Consider the following 17,578-nt stretch of genomic DNA (forward strand, 5'->3'; position numbering starts at 1 on the left):
CCACCCGAAAACTCCGTACAGCGAGTATCAAATCTAGGAAATAGGAGACTAGATGTGGTGTAGCAGGCTTAAAAGGCTCTTCTCAAGCGGGCTCCTGCCGCAACATCTCGAGAATCATCTCTTGCGTCCGCTGGACAGAGTCTAGTTTCTCTTCCAACGCCGCCCGGTCACGCTTCATCTCGTGCCGAAGCTCGGCTCTAAGCTCATTCCGCAGCTCATCCTTGATCCGATTGATATCATATGGCCCGGGATACTGCTGTATCTCTCGCTCAGAACTCTGAACAGAGGCGGCCTGCGAATTCGACTCAGAGGCAGCTTGAACCAGTGCCGATATTACAGGCGAGGCTCGAACGTCGGCACTACCATTGCCAGAAGCGGCGTCGAGATGCTTGTTAAGCTTGCCAAGTGTTTCCAGCACGGCGCCGAACATGCGATTGTTTGGAGACGGGTCTGCCGGTGTCGTGCTAGGTGCTACAGGCACAGGAGGTGTGACCTGGCTTACTGGAATGGGATTTGAGAACATATTTTCAAACCCCGGCGGTAGCCTAACGGCATTTGTAGGCGGTGCTGAGGGGGTTTCGAAAGGATGGGCCGGAACGACAGGAGCAGGCGTGGGGGTAGAATCCGAGATTTGAAGCGCATCACCCGGGATATGGGTGGTACTAGTACTTTCATCATGGAAAGAATGGCGTGTACTCACACCGACATCCATTGCATCAGGACTAACCGGTGAAGGAACACCCACTCTCCCCACGGCCATCCCTTGCGGAGGATCGGTGGGAGGGCTCCACGACGCATCCCCAGGCTTAGAAGACCTCCTGCGCACAATCATCTCATCACGCTTCGCAATGCGCCTCGCCTCGGCCTCCTCCCACCGCTGCCAATTCGGAATCCAAGCATCGAGCACAGCACACCACTGCGGATTCATCAGATCCTCCACGAGATTCGGGCCCGAAAAGTCCCGCTGCCGCTGCTGCTGCTCGTCTAGGAACTTGATTCGCTGCTTCGTGACGATTTCAACCTTTCGCCGCACAGAATGCCACGAGTAAGGCCGGCCATGCGCGAATGTGAATTCCGCCGCTATCGTCTTCCACCAGTTACATATATCGCTGCGTTTGCCGAACGTGCCCGCGTGCCGATTGCACATCTCGAATAGCGAGACTTCCTCCTTGGTTGTGAGGCGCTTGCCGTGTTTGCGCGGCCCGTCTTCGGTGTCCATGTCGGCTGCTGCGGCGCGCTTGGTTCCTCGCAAGACGGGTTGGGCTTGGATTGTATTCATGTTGTTTCGCATGACTGGCCCGCCGGCTGTCTCGCTTCTGGAAATGCTAGTCATCGGCTCGTAGGGTGGTTATATCTCCGGATCACCGGTTCCTATCCCTCGTTCGAGACTCCAGTTTTTTGTTCGTTGGGGAGGGAGGTCTTGTATGCGCGTGTGGAAATTGGCCAGTTCGCCGCGGCGTGGACGTTGGTCGTAGAATGATACGAAGTGATGCGTGCTTGACGGATCCCCAGGGCGCCAGAGAGGCTCGGGAGACGGCGATGAAGCTTGAAGGGAGACTTATCGTAGCCCTGTGCGTTTTCGCGGACCATTAACGGGGTGGATCTAGTTTGATCTGGGGTTGCGGGTATATGGGAGGGATATTGATAGGCAGGGAGGTGAGTGAGTGAGGAGGAGGTGAGGTTCCTGGCGGAAGGGAACAAGTAGGCTATGCCTATTTGTAGAATAAGAACAGTAATATTTTCTCAAGAAAGAACGAATGCTGGACTTGATATCGGCCAAATTTGAGAAGCGGGCTGATAAGGTGATTGTCGATCCGGGGGGGAAAGAAGGAGGAGAAGTGCAAATCCGGGAGTGCGTCTTGCAATTTTGAGCGGGCGGTAATTTTCACCCGCGGAATTGCACTTTAAGGGTTGGTTGGGCCCGCTTGTCTCCACTTTGGTCCTTGGTGAATGGTTTTGCACTTTCTGTTACCTACTTTATTTATTTGTAGGGAGAATTAATATATGTGATATATTTGTGATGTACAACAATTTGAGGAAGGTTATGAATATCAGTGGTGTTGTTACGCGCGGAAACTATGTTGATATAGGATATTAGGCATGTCAGGTTCTAGGAGTTAAATCACTGGTCACATTTGTACGGAGTACACGACATTAACATTACTCTATCTGAGTGGGGTAGATCACAATACTGTTTCAACCATTGGTCTACTGCCTAGTTCCACCCGACGCGAAAAAGAACCTTTTATAAGCATTGTGCTTCCCCCCCAAAAAAAAGTGAGGTCGACATAAAAGCCACCTCGAATCTCTTTTCTTTCAAATATCCAGATTCTTACTGAACAATGGACTTGAGCTATGCAATCTCCGCAGAAATTAGCTTACATGGTCCCTTCGCGAACACAAACTCATACATCTCATCCTATACAACCGGAGATCAAATCAAAGGAGTGGTTTCAGTTGTCTCCTCCCACGATGTGAAGTTTGATAATCTTCAGATAAGTTTTGAGGGTGGGTATAAGAAATCTCGCAAGTTCAAACTTGTCATTCACTGGGCTTGGCTTAAACGCGCAACAGGGGAGCAAAGTACGCACACACGCCACGCCACGCCGAACAAGTCCCACCATCAGTTCCAGAACCTCATGCAATCCGAATCTGCACTTCCAACCCCGCGGGTACTATACAAGAACAAAAAGTACAATTTTGAATTCTCATTCCAAGTCTTAGATATTTTGCCTCCAGCTGCCTGTCTCCACACGTCCGCCTCGGCCCGTGTCAAAGCAGCACATCTGCAACTTCCCCCAAGCCTTGGAGACGCAACCATCTCCGGGCTCGGTGGTAAGCTGCGGGATGATTTTGCACCAGCAGCATGCCAAATATTATACAGCATCAAGTTCCAATTAAACCGCGCGAATGCACTCTCTGGGAAACAAGAAACACTATTCGCCAAACGACAACAGCTCCGGATCAAACCCGCACTTGACGACAGTAGCCTGGGCTTGTATCCAGACTGCCTCACTCAATTCGAATACCGCATGCAAGGAGAAAGACTTATCTACCCCAAGCGCCAGAAAGAAGCAGTCGGAAGCCTATCCGTAACAGTACAAGGACCCGTCTGCATCTGGCTTCCCTTGCGAGATCCAAATCTCCTCCTAAGCCAGGCCATCCCACTTTCCCTTATCTACCAGCAACACAACCAGCAGTCAACGCAACCGCCAGAGCTGGAGCTGGACTCTTTCGAAAGTCAAATTATAGCAACGACCCTCTACACGACAAAGAAAAACGATGACTATCAACGTATCGAGAAACGGGAATTCCTCGGCCAGCCAACAAACTTCTACGACAAGCAGTTTCCGCCGCTGATACGCCCCATCTCATCGGTTCCTTGGGCTCAGTCTGCAACAGGCGCGTATATTACTACATTGCAGATACCCACGACTCTCCCGTGCGAGAATTTCGTACCGACTTTTCATTCTTGTCTGGTCTCTCGTATATACACCCTGAAATGCAGGCTGAATGTTCGAAATAACGGCTCGATTAAATTATTAATTCCTCTCATAATCTCGTCAAAGCGAGATCCGGCAGCGTTGCCTTCATATGATGCGTCTGCGGTGTCGATTGGCAATGTTGGTACATAAATTCTTTCTTGGTCTTATAGTCTTTCTGAAAATTCATGTGTTCTTCATTCAAGAGGCATTCTTTTTTCCCCTCCAAAACACGCATGATGTACTAGTAAGATGCGACAAAATGTACGGACCCTTGGATACACTTACAATGCCCGTATAAGTACAATGGCTTCTATGTAAAATGATATTTCCAGGCAGACATGAGGTCTGTACCTAGGATCCTTGTGGAGAACGTTGCGCTAGTGCAATCCATCCAAGGCAGTGCTGTCCACCTGGGCAACTTTAGAAATGAATCGCGTACTACTAGTAGTAGTAGAATATACTAGTAGTCAACTACCAGGTGTTAAGAATTCTAGGCAGGCTTTTGACCAGTCTTGGAGGGTAAAAGATACTAAAATGAACTTGAAACTTTGAATCCAGCTACCTACTACTATAGTACTAGTATGTACTCGCTGCCGTTGCGTTTGAACCCTTGGATTGCAATGAATATAAAACTCCCGGATTCGAGTAAAAGCACTCAATAACACTCAATAGTACTGAATTTGATATTGATCAACGCAGAGGAGCGCAATCTCCTAGCTGGTTCTGGGATAGAGATGTTAGCATCACAATGTGGAGATCTACTAGTTACAGATATGTGCGCCCAGATATTACTGGCATCTGACTACCTAGGTATATGATTTCTATGGGGTACAACATACTAGTACCTAGGTTTCAAATTACTTTACAGTGATTGTTTTGCGATTACGAGTACTCAGATTCACAAAGGTCATCTAACGTGAACAGAAAATTTATATCCATTTACAGTCGAATCATGGCTATGGTGGTACACAGAGAGCATAGAAGCTCCAATAATAACAAGAGGACAATAAGCACCAACACCATGCTCAAAGGACCCGAACGGGTCTCTCCCAGCTAAAAATCAAAACTATGGGGAGATAGATCTATGAGCATCGGAGTAGGTATGCAGATAGAGGAGGGCGGTAATACATTCGTGGGGTGGGAATGGGTAGAAGAGGGTAAGGTAATAGAGACAAGGCAAGACGAGACGAGACGGGAAACCAGAAGAAAGGAGATATGAAGAATCAATCACATCTTCTTTACCACCGTCTCTTCAAGTACCAGCCATAAGCCGGAGTGCTGATGCTCTCGCCGAAGGGGGTAGGAACCTCGGCAGAGCCGGGCCGGGCAACGGGGTGACGCAGGTACACAGCGGCGCAGATGTTCTGGTTGACTTCGAGGTAGCGGGGGATGAAGGCGAAGGCGGACATGAAGTCACGCGGGCGCCAGGGGGTGGCGTAGGGCTTGGAGTTGTCGATGGGGTTATCACGCATCTGGGTAAGAGCACGCTTGAGGACCTCGAACTCCTCATCGGTCAGCTCGGAGGCGTCGACGTCAGCGCCCTCGGCAGCGGCCTGGAAAGCTTCGGAGAGCTTATCGCTGGCAGCCTCGGACTCGACGGAAGTAGCGGCGTTGGAATCCTCGGCGTCGGTCTTCGCCTGCTTGGTTTGCTTAGCGGGCTTCTTCTCGGCACGCTTTGCGTTCAGCATGAGGGTGAGCTCGGAGAATTGGGCTTCCAGGTTGTCTGTGAGGATGGTGCTGGTTCCGGAGCGAGAGAGAACGCGCCGGACGGCCTTTTGGAATCCGCGGAGTTCCTGCTTGCGCTTGGCGGGGAGGATTTCCTTGTCTGTGGACATAATGTTCTTGGCTTGGGCCATCAGTGCCTTGAGGGTATCACGGCCGTCTTCCTTCTCGGCGTCTGGCTTTGTCTCGGCGGCGTCCTCGGATTTGGCCTCGGATTCGCCCTCGGCGTCCTCTTCATCCTTCTGCTTCAGCTGGCGGGTTTCACGTCGCTCGAATTTTGTCTTGGCGGCACCTGTGGCGAACATCACGCGATCGGGGTCGACTTGGAATAGGTCACCGGGGTTGAGGAGATAGCTTGGGTGTCGCATCTGGAGGCGGGTGAAGTTAGTATTCGAGCAATTGAATCGAGATGGTCGAGCTATTCTTTCATACCTTCTGTCCATTGACGGTAACTGCTCCGTGGATGACGAACTGGCGTGCTTGACGTGTGCTGCTGGCAAAGAGGGATCGGAAGATAGCAACATCCAACCGACGCTCGAGAGGGGCGAAAGCCATCTGGGTAAAAGGGATAATTCTAGAGGGACGGCCCTTCTCGCCCTGTGTTTGAAGACCAGAGCCTCGGCCAGCAGAGTTCTTGGATCCATCATCGGCGGCCAGATCGGCGGTGTCCATGGGGATGACGCTGCGAATGCGCTTGGAGAACATGCGCTTCCATTGACCCTCGCGAACCTGCTCACCGTGATAGGCACGCCCCAGAGCCTTGGCAGACCATTTTTGCTGGAAGAATGTGCGGTTTGCGGTGGCCGGGCTTCGCAATCGTTGTAGGTTATACAGGTTGTACTTGCTCCATGATTGACGGATTTTCTGGATAGACAGGTGTTAGTGGTTTCGAGACGTGGGGGAGATTAATGTGATCAATTGGAACTTACACCCTTAGATAGGGAGTTGCTGGCCCTGTTTCTCATTGTGGCAAGTGTGAGGGACGCGACCTTGAGGGAGAGAGATCGATTGCGAGTCGTCTGGTCTGGCCATGTCTTGAAGCCGGTCCTCCAAAACTTCCGCAGGTCACGTGGATGACTGATGAGCGGCCACATATTTCAAGCCTGATAGCTGTGCAATTGATGATGTCAATATTGAGCCATGCATTTATCTACCAGGTTCCATAACTCAGTTGGTTAGAGTGTCATGCTAATAACGTGAAAGTCGAGGGTTCGACCCCCTCTGGGACCATGTTTTTGCTTTTTCCTTTTTCATTGGCATTTTTTTCTTCGAGGCTACATAAGTATAAGTCGGTAGGCCTAAGCAAATTTGACATAAATCTAAACATTCTGAGTATCTGTCACTGCATCACCCTCTGGCCAGTTTTCTCTGGCTTCCTTAAGCGACTCTCGAATCTTCTCTATAGCAAAGAAGTCATGGTGAGTCTCAGATGTATCCCAGGAATCCTCTGTATCTATACAGCCTTCGGTGCCCCGACTAAGCTCTAGCTTCTCGCCAATGGGATGGCACGAGTTGAAGTCTGCGAGAACGGGCATTTGGTCTTCAGTGAGCAAAATATTCGCCGGGTTGATGTCGTTATGGGCCAATCCCAGGCAGTGTAAGTGTTCGACAGCAGCTGTCAGGGCACTAGTGAACGGCTCTTCATCGAATGCAGGGCCATATTTTGATTCAATATAGCTCCGTGAATCACACATCAGCTACGAACAAGGATGTTCGGGTGTCCCAAATCATCTGTGCGGGATAATACAGGAAGAAATTGCCTTCGAAAGCAGGCTGAACGAAATCAAATGCCTACAACACAGTGGAGGATAGTCTATAAGCCACAACAAATTTAATAATAAAAAACGGCAGATTTTAATTAAGTTCATTACAGCCGAACTCCCATCAATTTTGTGTCTTGCAAAGTCTAAACGTCTACGCTTCCTCCCGGGTTTTCCCCTTACATCGAAGAAACAAACTGATCTTTTAATAATCTGTCCCGTCGTTATGTAAGGAAATAATATTCATTATAAGAGTGTCGGGCATTGCTTGAATGATTGTTCATTAATTGTACAAGGTGCGAAACGATATTCGAAGGTGAATTGACATACAAATCAAGTGGAACTCGAGTCATGAAGTAAGTCCAGACAAAAAAAAGACTGCCAATGTGTTTTATGCCGCAGTTCAAGTTCCTTCGATTCTGAAGCATGTTTTTTTTTCCATGACCGCACAATAGGAAGTATGGAACTCAGATCTTCTTAAGTGAATTTCTGCATCTATCATACTAGTACTGGCTGTTGTTCTAAAGTCACGTCAGATACCTAGGCAATCCTACGGCTTGGTGAACATGGTTTGGGGATTAATGCTGTTCTATTTACCTAGTAGATGGCAGGGGCATACCTCATTACTAGTAATACTAGTAGTTTGCATTGTTTATAGCACCTATATATTTGAAGAACCAGGGGACAACAAGTGTATTATTTGAGATGAGGAGGATTACAAAATCATGTTGTATGCGGTCATGGTGAGTATCTGGATGTCAGATACATGAAAATCTGACCATCTCCTCGACATGAAGTCAAACTGTTAGGTTCATGGGTGGAATTAGTACTCCCTCATCCCATACAAATCTAGACATCTTAGCTTGCATTAGTGCAGCCATATGTAATTTTTGTATTTTTACAGTATCTTGCTGTTACAGCAAAATTTGAATAACTCTGAAATTGACGCAGGCATTCCGACAACTCCTCGTTTTGGGGGCGAATGCACTATGAATCATATTTCCTGTGTGACGGAGCATTAGGAACTACACAAGTAATTGTATGGATTCGGACATGATTCTGCACTGCATGAAGCCAGAAATTGCAGTGTAATTCAATTAAGCGGTTCCATAACTCAGTTGGTTAGAGTGTCATGCTAATAACGTGAAAGTCGAGGGTTCGACCCCCTCTGGGACCACTTTTTTGCCTCGACTTGCTCCAGTTGAGAATATTTTTTTTGTTTTAAGATCTCCACTACGCTTGTCACGTAACCATAATTATCCGCCTATTTCAACAACTGGTTCCATAACTCAGTTGGTTAGAGTGTCATGCTAATAACGTGAAAGTCGAGGGTTCGACCCCCTCTGGGACCATGTTTTTGCCTTCTGAAGTCCGTGAGCTATTTTTTTGACCTGGGGTTATACTGGTATGTGACCTGGTATCTAGATTTATGAGTGCTTTGATAAAGGCTGTGTTGAGGCTAGGTAGGTCACATGTCGATAGACACTACGTTGGTCATCCCTTGCTTTAGATACATCGATTGGTCCGTGCTGTTCTCGCTTAGCACTAGCGCCCGCACCCCGTGACGGCAGAGTATAAAGTCAACCTTCGCCGGCCGCCCTTCCTCTCCTTTTTTTCTTCTTCATACTTACCTTGTTTGGGTGGCTGCGCTCATGAAGGCGGCCCACCACAGATTGGTCCCTGCATTGCACAGCGCGGCGGAACAGTCTGTTCAACGGCCTTCGGGTCATTGACAGGCGCATTCTTTGGCACTTTCCACTTGTTGGATCCTATTTCTTTTCATCATCTTCTGGGCCAGTGGCTCGAGTGTGGAGAAGAGAATTGTAATACAAACTATACTTAGATTAAGTTCTCCATAATCAGCGTATGTCGGTGAAAGCTGTTCTATCAGAGCCATATCTCAAAACTCTTGCCTGTCTTGCCACGTATGCCGCTGTCAGGCCCCAAGATCTGGACTCCGCCCCATTAGGCGTCTATGTGAGCGTACGTAGTGTCTGATCACCTGACCTTGTCTCACATCTTCATGTACGATAGTTGCGATGAGATCTTCTCTCTTCCTCTATCTCCTCGGTTTATTCATTTTTCATATTCTATTCGTGTTGAGCTCTCACACTAGAGTAAGCCCGACTTTTTGCTCGGCATTTTTAAGTACTCCAGACCACTCACTATCTATGCATCCAAGAACGTACTGTTGTAAAAAAAAGAAAAAAGTAACCATGATGATTTATAATACTAGTAGTAGTACTACTAGGTAGAAGGTAACTGAATCGTTCAAGTTCAAGCCACCTCCCTCCACTGGCAGGGTTTCAACTTGAAGTTCACTCTTTCCCGCCTGTCAGCAGCTGCCATCCTCCATGGCATCTTGTTCAAGTTGAGGATCCCACTAACTACCACCTAGTAGGTACAGGGCTGGCACACAACAACCCATTTCACAGGTAATAACTAGTACTAGTAGTACTTACTACTAGTAGATAGGTATGGCCACTCGCTCTATCAACCTGAATCATCGAAGAGCCCATATAAGGGTCGAGAAAACACAAATTTGCATTTTGGTACGCTCGGTACTCCTTGCTGAGAGCTTCCTGTTGATTTCCCATCTTGATCAACCTCACGTTCTTGAAAATTTACTTCCAGAGTTAAATAAATCATTTACCACAATATTACAGTTGCATGTGTCACAAATATCTGTGTTGGACTATCCATATCCAATCTGGACTAGCTTCCGTCCTTGAAACCCATCTTTGAGGGCTCATCGACCAACTTACCTCCTCGGCTCTCTCTTGGGTCAGCTGAGGAGTGTTAGACTCTTCGGCAGGCATCGCAACCACCATGACCGGACGTGTAAAATAATATCTAGGTAGTACATGGTCTTTGAATTTTATTAGGGTAGGAATGGCATTCAATCATAGATCAACAAATCGCGATGGATATATCGGAAAGAAAGACGACAGCGGAGTATATGAAAAACGTGATTGCAAACAGCCTTGTACTCTGATTCCAAAATCCTTTGTGTACCTCATAGTCACAGCTCCCAGATCACTCTCGCCGGGAACTAGGAAAGGCCGCGGCAAGGGACTCCGCTTCTTGCGGGTTGGTCCATTCTTCTAGTAATTCGTGCGCCATGTCAACAGTCTCGTCCTCAATACCGGCCTCTAAAATGACGCCATCACAAAAGGCGAGCCGAGTGAGCACGACGAGATGTTTTTGTTTACTGCCGGCCACGCATGAGAGCTTGTCCTGCATATTTATTGACTCGCCATGGCGACGCATGACGCCGTAAATAAGCCGCATCAGACCGTTGACCAGCGCGGCACGGAGTTCTTGTTCTGGCGGGGACGAGTAAAGCGCATCCAGTTCGTCGTGCATCGATCTGAAGAGGCGCGCTAGTGCATTTTGATGGACTGCCAGGATGGCACTGCCGTGGTCTCTTGACGGGGCAGCTGGGTTGAAGGCGAGTGCTTCTAAACATAGTAGAACTTCTAGTCGCATCGCACAGATATCGTAGACAGAGTAAGGCTCGAGGCCTTCGTCTGGCTGGGCTGATTCGTGAAGCATGTGAGTTAGTCGGTCGACAATATATCTCTGCACAGCGGCCTGTTCTTCTTCCGAGGGCATGATGGGCCCGAAAGAGTCGGGGCGAATACTCGTTGACAGCAAGTGCATGGTAAGTGATATGTCTTTGAGAGGTTGAGATCCGTGAAGCATGACCAGGATGAAGTCGTGGCGGATATGGCGCCAGAATTTATTCATAGCACGTTTGGCATGTAATAACCCACAAGCAATTTGAAAGAGGAGTCGCAAGCATTCTGTCGAATCGACTAACGGTTGTAGATCAGATTGTGGTGTTTGAGGGGATTGGCGAAGAGCGCGCGCGGGGGAGAATTCGAATCGCTTGGCGGCATTGACTTCCACGGCATATTGAAGGACATTGACCAGTGGTCGTATGAGATCTTGGAGCCGGACATCGTCCAATGTCAAAACGAATCGGGTAATGGCCATGAATCGAGGAATGGGGTCATAGAATTTCTCTTTCATTGCACGTTGCCAAAGTGGGCCGATCGCATGTATGTAGTCCACAGCAAAGCTGCCCGTGCCAAGGCTGGCGAGATCATCTAGCAGAATCCTAGATATTGGTCCTTTGGGTTCTGATGGGAAATAAAAGTGTGCCATCGCTTCAATATCGGTTTCTTGACTTTCAATCAGGCGGTGATTCAGCAATCTCTTCATATACTTTTCGTCGCGGGGGTCTCGGCGGGAAGACTTGTGCTCGTCCTCCGAATCAGCATCGGGGATGTCCTCGGACGGAGCGTCAACCATCATCATTTCCGCGGCGGGACTCAGCTGCAATGGAGCAGGACTATCTTGGCTTGCCCGTCGCTTACGTTTTCCGGGATGAGTTGGCGTTGCTCGTTTCGATCGTGCAGCAGACTTGCTAGGAGAGACTACCGCAATTTCATCGTCGTCGAATCCGTCCCGAAAAGGAAGCACCCGGGATTTCCTGGGAGTGACCGGTTGGGCATTGTCATCAAGTCGTTGCTGTTTGACTTTGAAGTTCCGTAGGTGATATGTCTCCTCAGCCAGATCATGCTGTAGGAAAGTGTTCTCTGTCGCCAGTTTCCTCCCTTCCGATAGAGCCGCCTCGACCTCGACCTTGTGTTTGGCCACCTCGTCTGCCATGGCCTTGCGCAAAGCTGCCAGTTGGCGATCATAATCCCGGACTATGCTGGCTTGTTTTGAGCGGATTATGGCGATCTCCCCAGCTTTTGTTTCGGCAAGCGCCTGGGCTTCGGCTAGTTCGCGTCGGATCAGTTCTTTTTCCTGTTCTAGCTGTAGACGGAGTTAGCGAGCGCACGTCAAATTCAAGAGTCACCGTGTCAGTATTACCTGTTCCAAATTTGCATTTGTTGGATACGCGTTCGTCCGGTCGTAGTTGTCTAGTTCCATCGCGTCGTCGCCCATCGTACCATTGTTAGGCCCGGGCCATTCGTTTTGCGCAACCAAGACATAGGAGCCCTGGTGAAGGGCTGGCTGGTTCTCGAAATCATTATGCACCTCCGCCTCCGGTTCACCCACTTCGAGTGAAAGGTAGTCATTCGTTAATCCGGTATGCAGTCGAGGTGGTGGTCTTAGGGTCGTCGATTGCTGCGCAGGCGTGGCGACCTTGGCATTGAGATGAGCATGCTCGATCGGCTGAACATGGTGCTGAGTGACTGATGCTTGAGTAGCTGGAGCTTGAGTCGCCTGATAGGCATTTTGCTCTAGCTCGTACAGCGTACCAGGCGGCAGGGAGTCGAAATCGTCGGAGAAGTAATCATCATCGTCCATGCCCCCGCCATGAATGAAGTTGAAGTAGGGGAATTGCGGTATTTGAAATGGAAAGATGCGATTGAGAGAGATGGATCAAAGCAGAAAGATCATCCTCTTGCTTTTACTTCTTTCTCTGTTGTATTGTTTTGAATGAGAGTAGGTAGATGTGTTGTGGTTGTGGTCGATGGTTACTGTTACTGTCAGTGGTTGCGGAGTTGACCGCTTTCGGGTTCACATGAGCGACAGCCTCGAGCTCCTGCTGGAATTACTAAACTCCACTCTCTCCCTCTTTCTCAACGACTTCTCACCCGCCCCCCCTTTCCCCCCTCTTCCCTTTTTCTCTCTCTCTTTTTCCCGTTTCTGTCATAAATCATGACCAAGTCCCGCCGCAATGTCCGGTTTCCGCACCGTAATGGCGAGCGCCGCTTGAGCGTGTCCTCCGACGTCAGCGACGCAACCTCGGAGCCCTCTAGTCCTAGCAAGAATGGCGCCGCCTCCAAGCAAACTACGATTCCTGAGGATGTGAGATTGTCTACAGTTGGGGTTATATTTGATAACTATGTCTAACCGCGTTTTTTATGAATTTAATCAGAAACCCGCCCAATCCGAATACGAGAAGAAGAAGCAGACCTTCATTACCCGCACGATATGGACTTTCGTCATGATCGCGGGTTTCTTTATCGCCATGTTCTCCGGTCACATCTACATCATTGTTCTGGTCACCGCCATTCAAATCGTCTCGTTCAAGGAAGTTATTGCCATCGCCAATGTCCCCAGCAAGGAGAAGAATCTCCGCTTCACCAAGACCCTGAATTGGTACTTCCTCGCGACGACCATGTACTTCCTTTACGGAGAGAGTGTGATCTACTACTTCAAGCACATTCTGCTCGTTGACAAGGTCCTGCTCCCTCTGGCCGCTCACCATCGCTTCATTAGCTTCTTCCTCTATGTTATGGGTACGTGGGCGTAAAACGTCCCCCTTTTCTAAATTACATGTTGATGTGTACTAATCCATCTAGGCTTTGTGTTCTTCGTTGGATCCCTGCAGAAGCGTCACTATCGATTCCAGTTCACCCAATTCGCTTGGACCCATATGGCACTATACCTCATTGTGGTGCAGGCCCACTTTGTGATGAACAACATCTTCGAGGGCATGATTTGGTTCTTCCTTCCCGCTTCCCTGGTCATCACCAATGATATCTTCGCCTACGTCTGTGGTATAACTTTTGGACGCACCCAGCTGATTCAACTGTCCCCCAAGAAGACTGTTGAGGGTTTCCTCGGTGCTTGGATTTGCACCATTATCTTCGGTTACTTCATGACCAACATTCTGATGCGCTACAAGTACTTCATCTGCCCTGTCAATGACCTGGGATCGAACGTCTTGACTGGTTTGGAATGCACCTTGAACCCGGCTTTTGTCCCCCAGGCCTTCTCTCTCGAAGTGTTCGGCATCGACAAGACTTTCTACGTTGAGCCTATGCAGTTCCACATCCTCGGATTCGCCACTTTTGCCTCTCTCATCGCTCCCTTCGGTGGATTTTTTGCCTCTGGTCTGAAGCGCACCTTCAACATCAAGGACTTTGGCGAGTCGATCCCCGGCCACGGTGGTATCACCGATCGTATGGATTGCCAGTTCATCATGGGATTCTTTGCCTTCATGTACTACCACAGCTTCATCGCTGTCTACAAGGTTTCCGTTGGTGATATCATCGAGACCGCGATCAACGGCCTGACCGTTGACGAGCAGCTCGAGCTTGTTCGCGGCCTTGGAAAGTACCTTTACAACCAGGGCGCAGTCCCCGAGACGGTATGTATTAATTTACAGGTTATACATGTTCACAATGCTAATTATCTACAGGCCCTCGAATGCCTCGCCAATGAGCTCAAGCGCCGATGAGTTCTGACTCGCCCTGTCCCCCCATAAACAAAAATCACGACTTCTTTTTTTCTCCCCTTTTCGCCCGTTCCGTCGAGAGGACGACTTTCAACCCGCCTTCCAGTCTCCACAGATATCGACCGCTGTGTTTCTCTCCCCTCTCATTGCTTCGACTAGCCGTACCTCCTGCCTTTAAATCCGAAATGACGTGCATGCGTGGATCCTGTACCTGCATGAATATGATATCGACACGTCTGCTTCCGCCTCTGAACTCGGGCCATTCAACGCCACCACTCGGAGACTTAGACAATGGCATCTCCAACTTGAACTGGAAGCCAGCAGGCCTGCTTCACGATCGAGGTCCGGCATGAACTCTTTTCTCATTCATGGCTGTCTCAAATTCGCTCTTCTTCTCTTGACTCAGTATTTTTTTCTTACTCTTTTTCTTCCCTTTCTGCCCGCGGCTCTGCATAAGGCTCGGGCTTCATGATTATGTTTCGGTCGCTTGGGCTGGGGGTCTCAAGAATGATAAAAAAACGCGGTTATGCACCGCGGAGAGACAGTCTCTTTCATGTATGGTGGCGCAGATAACGCTGGCTACAATTGTCTTTTACGGCTCGTCTCGGCGATAATTTCCCTCCTGCCGACAGAGTCCTTTTTGAATGGCGGATATGGATTGTAAAATTTGTACATAGGTTTCAATTCAGATGTTGAAGCTGAACTTTAGTATTGTTTATATCGCCTGGAAATAGAATGAAGATCTCAACCTGATATTCTACTAACTAGTAGCTTTGCAAATTAATCACGTACACAAGAACTTAGAAATGCTTATAACGGACATGGTCCACGTGCTCCTTACAATTTGCAACGCTCCGTACGTCGATGGCTTCCTTGTGGTTGTTTTGGCCGCAGATGAATGTGATTGGATGCGTATGACTTTCCTTTTTTAGCGATGGAGCAGCGTATTCGTGTGGAGTTTCCGGCGCTCGAGAGGAGTTGCCACTTCTTACCACCAATTAAGAGAGGGTATCACGACCTGCTTGGGAATCTCAAAATCTATACCAAGGCAGATGACTTATTTAACTCGAGAGAAGTCGCTTGGAATTTTTTTGAAATTTCCAAATATTCTAGCTCCAAAAAGAAAGTCGACAGAATTCCAATATTCCCAACCATGCATTTTCTAGTTTTGGGGTCTACGGGTCTGTATACTCTTTATCATAGTTACTTAGCAGACCAACTTACCGTTCTATCTTTTAAGGTGCGATCGGGAATATCTTTTGTGATATTACTCTCGAGGCAAGGCATACTCTCACCCTTTTTATCCGAAATCGGGACAAGGTACCAGCCAGAGTCGCCGACAACAAAAGGGTGGCAATCATCGAAGGAATACTGGAAGACGAAGATACTCTAGACGAAGTCTCAAGATGCGGGGCTGATACATTTGTATCCTTCGCTGGACCACCAGTTGGAAGCAAGAACACGGTATGGAAGTCCCTTTTTCAAGAACATCATTATTTGAAGGAAAACACTGACGATTTCTGAATTGTTTTAGCCCCTGACAGATGGATATCGAGCCCTCGTTCCAAAACTAGTTTCTCAGGGCATCAAACGACTCCTCATTCTCTGCACCCCTTCCTATAAGGGCGCATCCGATGTTGCGTCGTTTAAATGGCGACTTGGAGAATGGACAATGAAGGCGATCCCTTCTACGCGTGGCCAATACGGGGAAATGATCAGTGTTGGGGAATACGTCACGTCACTGCCAGCTGAGGATGACATTAAATGGACATTGTTTCGAGTCGGAGGTTTGACAAACGGAGAGAAACGTCCTGTTGAAGCAACTTTCCTGGGCACTGGAAAAGATGGCATGTGGATTAGCCGAGCGAGTGTTGCGGAATGGGTGATGGAAGAGGCTATCCAGGAGAAGTGGGTTAGACGGATACCCTATATTTGTAATTAAACGGAAAATCCATAGATATTCAACTATTGGAACTTATTATATTCATTTCTTCAAGATACCGTATGTATGCTCACCGCCCCTGCGATTTCATGAGAAAGTTGCGGCTCGCTCCGAGTCGGTCTCGTGTTTTTCTTCTTTCAATCCAACATGTTCTATCCCTTGAAAGATGCCACCACGAAGGTCTCATACAAAGTCTCGAGCTGGCTGTCAGCAATGCAAGACTCGACGCAAGAAGTGTGACGAGACTGGTCCTCCCTGTATGAACTGCAGTCCTCGAAACTTGGATTGCAAATATCCAGGTACTGGTTTTCAACATTCCCATTGGAGCGACCAAGCTCAGGAAATTCGACAAGCACAGGACGAAAATCCGACACCCCCGGGAAAGCCATCTGGAGACAGTTCCACCAAGCGAATGAGAGAGCTGGGCTTAATGCATCACTGGTGCTTGAAAACATATCGCAGCTTTTCTCCCGAGTTGAGCGATATCTTTCAAAACTACACTGTACAGCTGGCAATGAATCACGAGTTTCTGATGGACTCACTACTTGCATTTACATGCTTGCATATCGCAGCCGAAGGGACCGAATTCGTTCCACGGTCTGCATCGATCCTCGATGATGCGCTCAGGTATCAAGAAAGAGCTCTGCCTGCTTTTCGGGCCAAGCTGGTGCAAATCTCATCATCAAACTGCGAAGCGCTTCTTCTATGCTCTATGATAATGATGGCTTTTGCAGCCGTATCTCCCTTTTTCGATGCTACCAACGACAGCGAAACAAATAAGGATTCGGAGACTGGTCATACAAGCCTTACGTCAATATTCTTCTTTGTAAAGGGAATACACTCCGTCATTGAAAGTTCCCAGCCCTGGCTTGATAAAAGTCCCTTAAATTCCGCGATTCAACTTTATCCTAAGGAATATTGGACCGCGTCTCCTCCAACAGGTAGCGCTATCCCGCCTGAACTGAGAAGTCTATGCGATCATACAAGCTTGCAGTCCCGGGAAATTTATGCGAGAGCTATTTTAATGCTAGAAAATTGCTCTGAAAGAGATAAAGGGATGACTCTTGCATGGGTTGTTGAGGTTGGCGAGGCCTTTGTGAGCCTAGTTCAAGAAAAAGAGCCACTTGCCTTGTTGATATACATCTGTTGGGGTGCACTTATTGGCCGCTCGAAGGATTCGTGGTGGGAAACATTAGCGGGACAGACAGTTGTCAAAAGATTGAAATCATTGGTTTCTATTGAAGATGAAGAGACAAGTGTCGTATTGAACTGGGCAAGCGAGAGGATAGCTTCTGAAAAGTCATAGGGACCAGTACCTCTGCTCATTTGAAAAACTCTATATATGGTAGCATTAGAAGGCATATAATATCATATAACAGTTCGTCTCTCCTAGTAGCGTCTCGCCATTCAGAATCTGGAATCTTTGGATAGCTTGGTTAATATCCCGGGTGTTTCTTGCGGATAA

The 17,578-nt window shown here is 48.4% G+C and overlaps 9 protein-coding genes across 9 annotated transcripts; 4 read left to right on the top strand and 5 right to left on the bottom strand.

The window, feature by feature from the left end:
- Positions 1-82: 82 nt before the first annotated feature.
- On the bottom strand, positions 83-1,279 carry N7533_004979 (uncharacterized protein; the record flags this gene model as incomplete). The annotated part of the gene is made up of 1 exon (XM_057101629.1): positions 83-1,279. One exon carries the CDS (start codon positions 1,277-1,279, stop codon positions 83-85), a length of 1,197 nt encoding a protein of 398 aa, XP_056961259.1.
- Positions 1,280-1,371: 92 nt separating this feature from the next.
- N7533_004980 (uncharacterized protein) lies at positions 1,372-1,590 on the bottom strand (the record flags this gene model as incomplete). The annotated part of the gene is made up of 1 exon (XM_057101630.1): positions 1,372-1,590. One exon carries the CDS (start codon positions 1,588-1,590, stop codon positions 1,372-1,374), a length of 219 nt encoding a protein of 72 aa, XP_056961260.1.
- A 752-nt stretch (positions 1,591-2,342) lies between these two features.
- Positions 2,343-3,635, top strand: N7533_004981 (uncharacterized protein; the record flags this gene model as incomplete). The annotated part of the gene is made up of 1 exon (XM_057101631.1): positions 2,343-3,635. The coding sequence occupies one exon, from the start codon at positions 2,343-2,345 to the stop codon at positions 3,633-3,635; it is 1,293 nt and encodes a 430-aa protein (XP_056961261.1).
- A 1,088-nt stretch (positions 3,636-4,723) lies between these two features.
- N7533_004982 (mitochondrial 37S ribosomal protein uS4m) lies at positions 4,724-6,301 on the bottom strand (the record flags this gene model as incomplete). The annotated part of the gene is made up of 3 exons (XM_057101632.1): positions 4,724-5,575; positions 5,640-6,071; positions 6,137-6,301. The coding sequence occupies 3 exons, from the start codon at positions 6,299-6,301 to the stop codon at positions 4,724-4,726; spliced, it is 1,449 nt and encodes a 482-aa protein (XP_056961262.1).
- Positions 6,302-6,526: 225 nt separating this feature from the next.
- On the bottom strand, positions 6,527-6,901 carry N7533_004983 (Serine threonine-protein kinase; the record flags this gene model as incomplete). The annotated part of the gene is made up of 1 exon (XM_057101633.1): positions 6,527-6,901. One exon carries the CDS (start codon positions 6,899-6,901, stop codon positions 6,527-6,529), a length of 375 nt encoding a protein of 124 aa, XP_056961263.1.
- Positions 6,902-10,003: 3,102 nt separating this feature from the next.
- Positions 10,004-12,292, bottom strand: N7533_004984 (uncharacterized protein; the record flags this gene model as incomplete). Its single annotated transcript, XM_057101634.1, has 2 exons — positions 10,004-11,794; positions 11,852-12,292. 2 exons carry the CDS (start codon positions 12,290-12,292, stop codon positions 10,004-10,006), a joined length of 2,232 nt encoding a protein of 743 aa, XP_056961264.1.
- A 354-nt stretch (positions 12,293-12,646) lies between these two features.
- Positions 12,647-14,174, top strand: cds1 (phosphatidate cytidylyltransferase; the record flags this gene model as incomplete). Its single annotated transcript, XM_057101635.1, has 4 exons — positions 12,647-12,796; positions 12,867-13,230; positions 13,294-14,084; positions 14,136-14,174. 4 exons carry the CDS (start codon positions 12,647-12,649, stop codon positions 14,172-14,174), a joined length of 1,344 nt encoding a protein of 447 aa, XP_056961265.1.
- Positions 14,175-15,324: 1,150 nt separating this feature from the next.
- On the top strand, positions 15,325-16,113 carry N7533_004986 (NAD(P)-dependent oxidoreductase; the record flags this gene model as incomplete). The annotated part of the gene is made up of 3 exons (XM_057101636.1): positions 15,325-15,352; positions 15,412-15,635; positions 15,706-16,113. The coding sequence occupies 3 exons, from the start codon at positions 15,325-15,327 to the stop codon at positions 16,111-16,113; spliced, it is 660 nt and encodes a 219-aa protein (XP_056961266.1).
- A 166-nt stretch (positions 16,114-16,279) lies between these two features.
- Positions 16,280-17,419, top strand: N7533_004987 (Zn(II)2Cys6 transcription factor domain-containing protein; the record flags this gene model as incomplete). Its single annotated transcript, XM_057101637.1, has 1 exon — positions 16,280-17,419. One exon carries the CDS (start codon positions 16,280-16,282, stop codon positions 17,417-17,419), a length of 1,140 nt encoding a protein of 379 aa, XP_056961267.1.
- Between the last annotated feature and the right edge of the window lie 159 nt (positions 17,420-17,578).

The sequence above is a fragment of the Penicillium manginii genome (genome assembly GCF_028828005.1).
Source record: "Penicillium manginii strain IBT 31320 chromosome Unknown utg000004l:1.0-7231830.0:1.0-7236170.0, whole genome shotgun sequence".
NCBI lineage: Eukaryota > Fungi > Ascomycota > Eurotiomycetes > Eurotiales > Aspergillaceae > Penicillium > Penicillium manginii.